Source organism: Salvia miltiorrhiza, chromosome 3 (genome assembly GCF_028751815.1).
Source record: "Salvia miltiorrhiza cultivar Shanhuang (shh) chromosome 3, IMPLAD_Smil_shh, whole genome shotgun sequence".
Taxonomy (NCBI): domain Eukaryota; kingdom Viridiplantae; phylum Streptophyta; class Magnoliopsida; order Lamiales; family Lamiaceae; genus Salvia; species Salvia miltiorrhiza.
Window position 1 is genome coordinate 10155062 of NC_080389.1, and position 12526 is coordinate 10167587.

General features: G+C 31.9%; 1 protein-coding gene and 1 long non-coding RNA gene across 3 annotated transcripts; one reads left to right on the forward strand and one right to left on the reverse strand.

Annotated features, from left to right (window-relative positions):
- Positions 1-2675: 2675 nt before the first annotated feature.
- On the reverse strand, positions 2676-7794 carry LOC131017483 (putative disease resistance protein At1g50180). Of its 2 annotated transcripts, XM_057946230.1 has the most exons (3): positions 6679-7794; positions 3787-4529; positions 3512-3677 (listed from the first exon to the last, which is right to left on the reverse strand). In XM_057946230.1, the coding sequence occupies exons 1-3, from the start codon at positions 7586-7588 to the stop codon at positions 3651-3653; spliced, it is 1680 nt and encodes a 559-aa protein (XP_057802213.1). In that variant the 5' UTR covers positions 7589-7794; the 3' UTR covers positions 3512-3650. The 2 variants fall into 2 exon arrangements, with proteins under 2 accessions (XP_057802212.1, XP_057802213.1); XM_057946229.1 differs by having other exon boundaries at positions 2676-4529; positions 6679-7677.
- A 2493-nt stretch (positions 7795-10287) lies between these two features.
- LOC131017487 (uncharacterized) lies at positions 10288-11780 on the forward strand. The gene is made up of 2 exons (XR_009099639.1): positions 10288-10402; positions 11572-11780. It is a non-coding gene; the product is annotated as an uncharacterized LOC131017487 (long non-coding RNA).
- Positions 11781-12526: the final 746 nt, after the last annotated feature.

The following is a 12526-nucleotide window of genomic DNA, read 5'->3' on the forward strand; positions in this document are numbered from 1 at the left end:
ATGTGTAGGTTGAGCCGTGATCGGAGATGTAGTGTGCAAGCGGAGCTTTTGTCAATCTATGATGAGAACCTCAGAGTAGAGTATATGTCTTCATACATATACTCAAATTGTTGTCTTTCCGCTGCAAACACTGATTATGCTAAGATATTATGTTATCTTGTCAAACCATTATGTATTATTAACAATGTACTCAAACTCGTTGAGTACCTCTTTTGGATAATATTATGTACGGTCCCCTTGTGGCCTTCTTTGGTATCTAGTTAAGTTCAATTGTTTCCCTTATACAAAGTCGAGTCATCAAGAAGCTAAACATGCCCATTTCCTAATCCCGCTCCTAAATCCCCTCCCTTAGTCGCGGTTTCCCCGAATTTGCTATCCTTAGTAAATGCGGTCGTGACAGTTCGAATTCTGAAGGGAGCATTCTTTTTTTTTTTTTAGTGCATTAATTTTAACAGCGAATGCATTAATTTTTACAGTGAATGCATTAGATTTGATGGTTCTCCCGTTCTCACAAATAATGTAGTTCTCTCTAGAACCACACCCTATATATATATATAATATTTATTTTCTCAATTTTTAGTAAAATTAATTTTAAATTGGGTTTGAATGGAGACATGCACATGTATGTAAACTATAAACAGGTCCGATCATTGATTCACATGTTTGCATAATAAGGCACAAATTTTATAAATTGATTACTTTAAAACAAAATATTATTTTACGTGTAACAAAATAGTTAAAATTTTATTTTTGTTTTTAATAAAATATATCCATGCATTTTATCCGTATCGTGAAGAAAAATATATTTTTCATGTCTAAAAAATTTATTTATTCCAGTTTCGACAATTACAATTAATAATAATAATAATAATAATAATAATAATAATAATAGTAGGTAAATTATGATATTAGTAATTCATAAATGAAGATTTTAGATAAAGAAGAATTGAGGATATGATGTTAAAACATATTTGATATCTTTAATCATGTATCAAACTTATAATAATCTCCATCGAGTGAAGAGTTCATATATATCACCTCATCTCATATTGATTTTTTTATGAGGTTTCACTAAAATAAAACCTATACTCCCTCCGTCCCATTGATCTTGTCATGTATTCATTTTGTTGTTTGTCTCACTGATCTTATCTCATTTCTATAAATAGTAACAATTAGCTAAACAATAAGAATTCTTAATTACATTCTCTCTCCGACTTTATCACTTTCTCTCTCCGACTTTATCATTTTATTACATTCTCTCTCCTATTTTATCATCTTCCATCTCCTACTTTATCAATTTTATAGAGTACTTTATTACCTACACACTTAAAACACTAATAATACTCTCCTTAATAACTGTGCTGAAACCAAATGGGACAAGCCCAATGGGACGGAGGGAGTATAAGAAGAAGCTCTTACTCTAGATGATAATAATCTTTAATTGGCGGAATGATTGAGATTAATACAATTTGAATTGCTTTGTCAATTCAATTTGACTAAATTTATTTAATTAAATACTCATGTCGTCCCATTATTGTTGGCCTATTTTTTTTGGGCACACATGTATTTAGGAGAATGAGTTTGTAGTGTAGAAGTGTGTAGAGGTGTGTGAGGCCACATTGTTTGTAGTGTAAAATTATTACCAAAAGTAGAAACAGACCATTATTAATGGGACATCCCAAAAAAAGAAAAATAGACCAACAATAATGGGACAGAGAGAGTATATAATTTAATTAATTTAATTTTTAAAAAATAAATTATTTCTTCAATTTAATTTGGTCATAAAATAAGTTATTTTGTACTCCCTCCGTCCCAATTCAATAGGTCACTTCCAAAAATGAGAAGTCAACACATAATGTATAAAATGTTGTCAAGTTCAAGCTCCATAGAAAATGATGTTTAGAAGTTAGTTGTGATCTTACAAGCTCCAAATCATACAATCTCACAAGTTAGCTTTGATTTTTGAAGCTCCAGATAGTGATGTTAAAAAAATTGACGCATAAAAGTTTATTTTTTGTATTTCAAAGTCTAGAGAAGATGATGCTCAAAAGTTTGGTAATTAAACGTTAGATGTCATCTTTCGGGCTTTAGATGATGATATGGTCTTATAGGGTTCAGATGAGATGATGCTCATATGACAATTTAAACAATTTGTACAAAATTAATAAAAATACATATTGTCTATATACAATTGACAACAAATGTGACACATTAATCCCTCCATCAAATTTACATTAAAAAAAAAAAACTCTAATCTTACATCGACCTCTTTTAAAACATTATTAAATGAAACTTAACATTTAATTGAGGAATATAGTTGAGATTAATATAATTTGAACTATATTACCTCAAATTAAACAAATTAAAAAAAAATTATATATAAATAATTTATTATACAAAAATAATATTATATAATTTAAATTAATTTTCCATCGAATTTCGACGGGTTACACACTAGTATAATTTTTAACAATATAACACAAACAAAAATAGAGTTAAAGAAAATATTTTGTTGGTTTCAAAAAAAAAATAAAAATTGTTAGAAAGTTATGATTTTTTTTACCTAAGTCCTATACGAGATCGATGTAGTTAGTAAAATGATATACTACATCTCACACATAATCAATATATAGGTCGATTTACAAATGAGTGATATTTTGAAAGTCAGCTCGATCTGATCCATGAACTTAAAATAAATATAACTTGATTACATAATCATCAATAAATTCACTATTCACGCATGCAGTTAGATAATGTCAAATTAATGTTTCAACAAGAACAAGACGCTCCATTTCTTATTACACAAAGACGCAGGAATAACGAAAGATAAGTAAAGTAAGCTTGAGTTTATTCAGTAACTATGTTGATGTGTTGCGGTAGATTCCCAGTCTTCAGCATGGGGCATCGAACGATTCGGAGATGTTTGAGCTTCGGCATTCCACCTTCTTCTATGATGACGCTCTTCAGTCCAGACAAATCTCGAAGGACCAGGGCTTCGAGACAGGGGAACCCATCGCACAAAACTAGCATCATTTCACCCGAGTAAGCATGCGTCTGTAACTTGAGGAAGAGCAGCTTTGGAAGCTTACCCAGCTCTGCCATCGGATCATCATCTAACCCGGTAAACATCAACGTGAGGTGAGAGAGATTTGGAGGAAACATACTCGCAGTTGGACATTTGGACATCTTACCATACAGTTTAAGTTTGGTGAGATTGGTGAGCTGCGGCACAGCTAATGCTATGTCAGTAACATACTGAAGCCCACTTAAGTGAAGTATGACAAGATTCTGCATCTTCTCCAATGAAGCTCTTACTTTGATCAACTCTTCACACTGTCTCCTTTTTACATGAAACTCTATGCCTAATTCACGAAGATGGCAACTACTCGTTAGAGTTGATATGCACTTCATCCAATCCTTGTGCCTTATTCGTCTCAAACACTCAATATTTTTCCACATGTTTATGTTTGTCAGTCCACGGAAAAGCCATGCCCTGAAGTAACGTAGACTGTCCATTTTCAACGAAACTAGTCTTGGGCAATATACCATGCAAAATTTCATGTCAAGAACCTCGAGGTTTCTAAGATGATCAAACCAGCTTGGGAGCTTCATTTTGCCAAATCCGTGTATTCTCAAGCACTTTAATCCAATCAATAACCGAAAAGAGTTGGGCAATCCTTCAAAGTCAATGCGGTTAAGCTCGAGTGTCTTAAGGAGTTGATAGCTCTTCATGTAATGAGATCGAATGGTGGGTATATAGCCATTATGTAGGAAAAGAGAGCGTACATGCTTATTTTGATTCGACGAGGAAGTCTCAAGATTTTCTTCATAGACAACACGATGGCGAGGTTTATACGATGATTCTGATGAAATCCCCTTTTCCCCTTTTACTATCTCCAGTCCTATTTCCTCCTTTGCTTTTCTTAAGCAAACCTCGCGAACAAGATCATGGAGGCGACAACTTTTGACTTGATCATATATGTTTAGATCTTGAATTTGAACCATGCTTCGATTGATCAGCTCATTTAAATAACCTCTTGCTTTCTCATCAGGTGTTGTGCTTCCTTCCTGATGGATCAACCCTTGTGCATCCCATATGTTTACTAGCCTTTTTGTTGGGATAGTAACGTCTTCTTTAAAAAAGGCTAGGCACAAGAAGCACGATTTTAATTGGGGAGACAAATTCTGATAACTCAACTCCAAAATTGTTGATACGCCACTTTCAGTCCTTCCCAAGTAAGAGTTTATTTGGTGAAGAACTTGTTCCCAGCCACTCTTGGTTTTAGTTTCCATGAGTAAGCCTCCTACCACACTGATAGCTAATGGTAGACCATGGCATTTTTCCAAGATTTGATTGCCCACACTCTCGAATTCTTCTGGACATTTGCCAATTGTGTTACCAATGAATGCTTTCTTCAACAACAATTCCCAGCTCTTTTCGGAGTCTAAGGGACTCATCTTGTGCACGTATTGATCATACTTTGTAATAATCTTGTTGCGAGTTGTAACCAATAATCTACTTGATTTATCTGTCCATGAGAGCAATACTTGATTAATTTAGAAAAACACAACAGTTCAACGGTTCCAGCAGTCTCAGTTTATTTTGTTTTGTATGTATGATTTGTATCTATCTTGGAAAATATACAAGTGAAACTACGAAACACTAAAAGAAAGTCCAAATTTGTCAACTAAAGTGAACATTTTTATTCAATCATTGTCATATCATTGTAAAAGTAGATTTAGGCTCTCATAAAATAAAGTTTTTTTTTTTTTTTTTTTTTTTTTTTTTTGACACTGGCTCCCATAAAATAAAGTTATTCAATATATTTCTAAACTAAACTTTTCTTATATAAAAGGTTACGATGGATAGGGCAGTACTATTCAGACGCATATTGGGGGCAGCCATAAGGCCGATGTTTTAAACAAACCGCTGATTTTCTCGTTTTCAGTACTATCTATACTTTGGACAAATATGGATTATTTTTACGTAAATGTTCAATGTTTCTAAATTTCCTATATAACTTAATTTTCCACAGAATCTGACCCTATATGTATGAAAAAATTACTGACATGTTCAATGTTCATAGGGTCAAGTTCTATGGAAAAATAAGTTATATAGGAAATTTAGAATCGTTGAACATGCCAATAATTTTTTATGAACATACCACTAATTTTATTGAACGTTTGAAGTTTGAATCCTGAATACGGTCATCACAATTACCGAAATATTCATTAAAATCTGAATCCAATACACACACAGAAAAGACAACATAAAAAATTACCGTGCATTGGATATTGAAACATAAATATTTGGCTTAGATTACTATATTGTGCACTACGTGCAAAAAATATAACTATGTACTATTCACTTCACGTGTAGTTAAAAACCACATCATTTAGAGGATTCAACTGATGTAAGGTTAAAATTAAAAAATGGGAGACATAATTGATAATAGCATTTGCACCCGTTTAGTACACGAAAAACTTTATATATTTTTTTATACATAAAATAGATATTAACTTGATTATGATATAGTAAAAAACTATAAATACAATTAAAAATATAATGTTAAGTGAATATACTTGTGCTAGCTATAGAAAAATAAATTATAATAATAAAAAAATTGATATAAAGAAAAAGCAAAAAAATTAGGAAAATAAAATAAGTTAAAAGAAAAAATAAAAAATGTACTTATTCGAAAAAAAATTATAGTTGTAATATTTAAACAAATATAATTTTTAAAGTTGTAATATTTAAACAAATATAATTTTTATAATTAAATCAAATATATAAAATATATCAAACTAAAGCTCTTTTCGTGATCTTAATTTGATATGCATATCAAATATTTTATAATTAGCCTATTTTTACAATTTTAGAAAGAAAAAAAAAAAGATAAAGAAAAAAAATATAGTATATAAATTCGATCAAAGCAAACTCCAATTTGTTAAATTGAATCCCAATTTGATCAAATCAAACTCCAATTAGTGAATTGAATTACCAATTTGATCAATTCAAGCTCCAATTTGATCAACTCAAACGGACGATAGCTCAGTCGAATTGGGAATTTCGAAATAGATTCCTCAATATGATGAAATCAAACTCCAATTAGCTAATTAGATTGGGGATTTCAAAATTGAGTCGCCAATTTGATCAATTGAAGCTTCAATTTAATCAATTTGAATGAGTGGTAACTCAATGAAATTGGGGATTACAAATTTGAATCCCCAATTTGATGGTTTCAAATAGGGGCTAGCTCGATCGAATTGGGATTTCAAAATTGATTCCCCAATTTAATAAAAATCGAATTCCAATTAGCTAATTGAATTTGTTAGTTTAAAATTGTGTCACCAATTTGATCAATTCAAACTCCATTAATTTGATCGATTCGAATGGGTACCGCTCAATGGAATTAGGAATTGCAAAATTGATCAATTCGATGAATTGTCTGAAATTAAATAAAAAATTAAAAACTATGAATTGTAAATCTGAAATTAAATTTAGAAAATAATGAATAGTAATTTGTGTGGGTAAAATCGAAAATTACTGAAAAAAATTAAATATAAAACCTAATAAATAATTAATTTTCACATAAATAGAATTTTTCATATATATTACACTTGGATGGCATAGAATGAAAAACAAATTAATTAGAATAGGAAAAAGTGAATGGTTACCTTGTCGATTTGGGAAAGCAGTGATGAGAGATTCCAAATGTTCCTTCTCCCAAACATCATCCAGAACTATGAAATATGATTTGCCCTCCAATTGCTTATGAAGCATTTCTTTAAGCTTTTGTAGTAGATACTGCTTGTCCTTGGTTGACTCCTCCAATTCACGCACCTTTTGCTTGTCAGAGCCCAACAGCTCGAAGATAAGCTGCTTGATCGTCTCTTGTGGTGTAAATTCACTCGACACCACAACCCAACCACGGCGGTCGAATGGACCAGCAACGACGTCGGGGTGGTTGTATATTTCCCGGGCAAGTGTGGATTTCCCGATCCCACCCATGCCCTCTAACACCGCAATGCAAAGCCCTTTCTTCTCCTCACACAAAATCGATTCATGCAGCAGCTTTTCCACATCATCTTTAACGCCCACAAGGTGTTCGTCTTTTTGCCAAGGGCACAACCGCCGCCGCGATTCAACTTCCCATCTCGATGCCGACTCGGCTGCCTCTCCGAGATCCTTGATCCCATACCTTTCGCGACTTTTATCAATGGCATCAAGCCTATCTCGGATCGACTCAATCTCATCTCCAATTTTGTCGAGATGGTACATACGCTTTGGAGAGCTTGTACATCTTTTGAGGAGCCCCCAATTCTTGGCACTCTCAATGTTGAGAAGGAAGATCTCGATGGTATCTTCGGCATCTTGAGCCAACTCTCTGATACTCGAGATCCAATTACGCACCCTCTCCTCTTCAAATTGCTTTTTGTTGGCGTCTTTGAGAAAGGATTGCATCATCTTCAGCTCCTCTCTCAGCAACTCCACCTTTCCCTCGACGCCTCGCAGGAATTTAACTTTCTGGATGAGCAGATTGCCCAGTAGTTCGACCAAAGATGAGATTGCCGCTTCCGCTGCCATAATGATCGATCACAAAATTGCTCTCTAAAATTTTCCGTTGCCAATCTTTTCACGATTTTAGGGCTTAAATATGGCAAACAAGCTAACACTTTTATTCAAAACTTCATAAGGGCGTAAAGTAAACATTCCAAACAAGTTACCATTTCTAATCTTCGTAAGGCTGTTAAGTAAATATGCCCGACAAATTTAAAGGTAGGACAGTAAAATATAAAAAAGTACTAAAAGATATAAAATTCTTAAACGCACAACAATAAAATATAAAAAAGTACAAATGTAAAAATTCAACAAGGCATCAATTTTAGATATAGTAATTGCACGTGTTGATGTTGCACAATTAATAATATAATGTTATTTTAGATATTTTTGCATATCAATTTTTTGTTGCACATATTTTATTATTATTAATGTTTTAGTTTATTTTGCTATTTCATACAGATTTTATGCAACTTGATTTGGATATATACCACGGATGTGGAAGATGTTTACGTTCCTGAATGTGATGATTCTTTGAAACCCAAAATAGGTCAAACATTTGCCACTCTTGAAGATGGTATGGATTTCTACCGTGCATATGGAGCTGCTCGTGGATTCACTATGCAATTATAATTAGTGCAAAATGCAATTTTGAAACTCTAATGTCTATTTAATTTTTGAAAACCAACTATCCAATTTCATATATGCATTTTCGATAGTCAACTATGCAATTTAATCTATGAAATACAAACCAATAAATGACCTATGCACTCCATCCAAGAACAATGCAATTACAATTTCATCTTGTGCAACACAATTAGGATTGTGCATTTAAGAATCTATGCAATCACCAACTATGCACCAAATATAAAAACTTATGCAATTACGATCTATGCAATTAAGAATATATGCAATCATCAACTATGCACCTATATAAGAACTTATGCAATCTAACTGTACAACACAAATGTGATGTTGTGCACTTGAAACTATAAGCAACGAAATAAATTTTGCAATTTCAACATCTCAACCCCCACTCAATACAAAAACACATTTAATTACACAATAGATTCAATGAACTCCGAAAAAAAAAATATTCCCCATCTAATCACAATGAACAAGCCACAAAATATAATTTATGCATCTTAAATTTCTAACTACGCATCAAAATATGCAACTAATAAAAAAAATGAAACTATGCAACACTACAAGAATATAAGGGTTTTAGCCACACATAATTAGCCACACATAATTATGTGTGGCAATATACCCACACATAATTAAATATGTGTAGGTAAATTCATTAGACAATTTTAAATAATTAATGACATTTAATTATGTGTAGGTAAAAATATTTAGTCACATTTATTTTTTTATTTTTTATTTTTCGTTTAACTCTTAATATATTTAATGATGACGTGGAAATTTTAGCCACACATAATTTGTCACACATAATTATGTGTGGCAAAATACCTACACATAATTGAATATGTGTAGGTATTTTCATTAGACAATTTTAAATAATTAATGACATTTAATTATGTGTGGCTAATTTTTTTTACTCACATTTATTTTTTAAATTATTTTCTTGTTGAACTCTTAATATCTTATATGCTTACGTGGAAAATTAACAAAAAATATTAGCCACATAATATGTGACACATAACTAGATATGTGTGGGTAAATTCATTAAATATTTTTAAATAATTGGTGACATTTATTTATGTGTGGATAAAAATATTTAATCATTTTTATTTTTTATTTTTAAAATAATCTAAATCTCAAATTTTCTTACGTGGATTAATATGTTATATAATCTCTAGTTATTATTTATTAATATTCAAAATATTTCACTTTCCCACATCCTTTTTTTTCGAAAACCATTTTCCCACATCCTTAACGTGAAATATTTCATTTACCCGCCCTGTATTGCGCCAAAAACTCCTTCAAAAAAATGAAGGACGGGCGGTTTCGATGTAGAGGATGAGAGCAACCATCATGAAGTACTATCTAGCAACATACAAACAAACCCTAGCACCACCACTTCAAGCTGCATATTGTTTCATCAAATTCACCCCAAACCCACCAATCAAACCCGAAGCTAATCCCGCAAACCAACCCAAATTAGCAATTCCCAATACGCGAATACCCTGTTCCACTAAAACCAGACAAACAATCCCCCGGGGAAAAATTTCTAGCAGATTGGATGGAGCGGCGAAGATGAAGATTTAGAATAAAATATTGTGGAGAAATATTTTCAGGCAACTTAGGCTTTGGGAAAATGTTTGGAGGCGTATTCTGGTTATTTTCAGGCAATTAGAGAAGTGGCGCCAACGGTGAAGCAGTTGTTGGTAGAGAAGGTAAATTGTTTTAAGGAGAACTTTTTTCCTTTTATGTCATTTAGAATTTTGAGAGGTGGGGGTCAGTGTAGCTAAAGGGAATCGGGTGTTGGAATGGATTTCGCTGTAATTTACATTTGGATTGAATTTATATTTGCTACATTCCACATACTTGACATTATCAGTAATCATGGTATTGTGTTTATGATGCTTCTTATGGTTTAAGCACTTGAATGTGCCGCTTTTTTTTTTTAACTAAAAGTATCTTTCTATCCTCATATTTCAGATATTGAGAGAAATTATATCACATAGCGCAGTTGTAGTTGATAGTAGTTATAACATCTAATTTTATAGAAGTCTTGTGACTTGGTAAGCTGTTTAATGTGGAAAATTTGTGTATAAATTCTGAATTTCAGGAAAAGACAATCTTGAAGAAATTGACTAGCCAACTCCTTATATTTTGATGCTCAGACTTCTCAAGGCTGCTCAATTTGACACAAAGGTATAGGATCAAGTAAAATTTGTGAAATATTGTACACTTTGTTGGAGATTATGACTTGATACTGTGAATTTTTCTTTCTAAGACTTTGAGTATGTTTGTGTATCTTTAAATGTATATGTATTTAAAATACCAGCTGCTAAGTATGCTTTGGTTTTTCTAAATTTAGCTACACTGAATAAGAGGGTGCTTCTAATTTCTTCCGACATTTTAAAACATGACATTTTTACTTCAGACTTTGATCTTTGATAACTATTAGTAACCTAAAGATATCCCTACATCATATATGCATACACAGTATGGAAAAGTATACATTTCAAGCACTGGTAAGTAACTTTTCAGTTTCTTAAATAAGCTTTTCAATATTAATGCGTTGATGATGATTCCTGGAAGTTTGAAATAGGATACTTGCACTCTGATATGATTTATATGCAAGTATGAGTATTTATGTCTGCTGCAAGTCAGACTCTTTCATTGTTTGCTTCATGGATATGCATATTTATTAATTTTGTTTCTTTTACTTTCTATTAGGCCGTAGATGTCTATAAATCATAAATGGGTTAGCACTTTCTAATTCCTGATGCTCTTAACGTATTACATTAACTTTTGACTTATGCGTGGTCTATTTCTACTTAAGGTTGGATGATGGATGGATCAACAAATAGTTTGACCAATTTTATACAATCTAACAATAAGTTTGCTAAATAAAGAACTAGAATATTAGTTAGATTTTACATTTCTTACTCTAGTAGAGTTTATGTATTGTGCTTTTATTGCATAGAGATGAAGTTTATAATCATTTCATTGCCAATAGGATTGATTCAGAATAAGAAAAACAGAAAGAGAAATACAAGCAATGAAATTTAACTGAAATGAATGACTGAGTTTCTAGATCAAGATTTCTCTCGTGATTTAATGCATAGTGAAATCCTCTGCTAACATTCCTTTTCCCCACTTTGACTTTTATTTGCTTTTCAACTATAAATATTGAGTCTGCATAATGATATTAATGTTTTATTTTCTAGAGTGGTTCCTCTTTGATGACATATTATTATTTTCTCAATTATATATTGAACAGATGTTGGGTTGCTATAATTTTAAAAAGTGTGAATTATTTGTTTGTATCTTACCATGTGTATTCTAATAATGTTGTGTTTCTATGATTTTAACAGGAATAAAGGATGGAATTGTCAATATGAAGTTAACCAATAATTGCAATGTACGTTGGTTTGCTTGTGGTGAAGGAGGAGTTTGAAAGAAAATCAAAAGTGTTTGATGAATTGTATAATTATTTAGACATGTAAAGCTTTTTGTAGTTGTCATGTAAATATTGTGTACTTTAACATTATTAAATATTAATAATGAAATATATTTTTTTAAATCTTGTTATTTTTTAATGCGTTGCACTACACTTAATTTAGGATTTTTTAAACAAGTTAGGATCATATTATATTTTACTAATGTAAAATGTAATATGATAATAATATTATATATCAAATCAAAATTAAAATATTTATAATTTTAAAGAAGTTTTACCTACACATAAATTATACATTTACCCACACATATAAATAGCCACATATACATACATGTCAGCTTCCACGTCATTTCCACCTCATCATTATATTTTACCAAAACATTATTAACCACACATAAAATATATATTTGGTGACATATATATGTGTAGGTAAATGTTTAGTGTTTTACCTACACATATATGAATGTGTGGGTAAAATCCTTTCTTTACAAAGTTTTACCCACACTCGTTGACATTTAAATTATGTGTGGGTAAAAAACAATATTCACACATAAGTACATTTTTAGCCACACGTCAATGTGTGGCTAAAACCCTTGATTTCTTGTAGTGCAACTCAAACAAGCAACTATGCAAACTAAATTTCAAAGTGAATATGAATGTTAAAAACTACAAAAACCCGGATTCGGTTGTCGCCGGTACTAAATCTGTCGACAGAAAGCTAAATCGTCCCCGTCAGATGCGTTATTCACCTCCCTCGCCGTCGCCGCCTTAGCCCAAAGATGCACAGGAACGCGTGCCTTCCTCCGTTGGATTTAACGTCTCTCGTCGTCGCCGTCGCCGGGTTTTCAACAGCACAGCGAATCAACCGA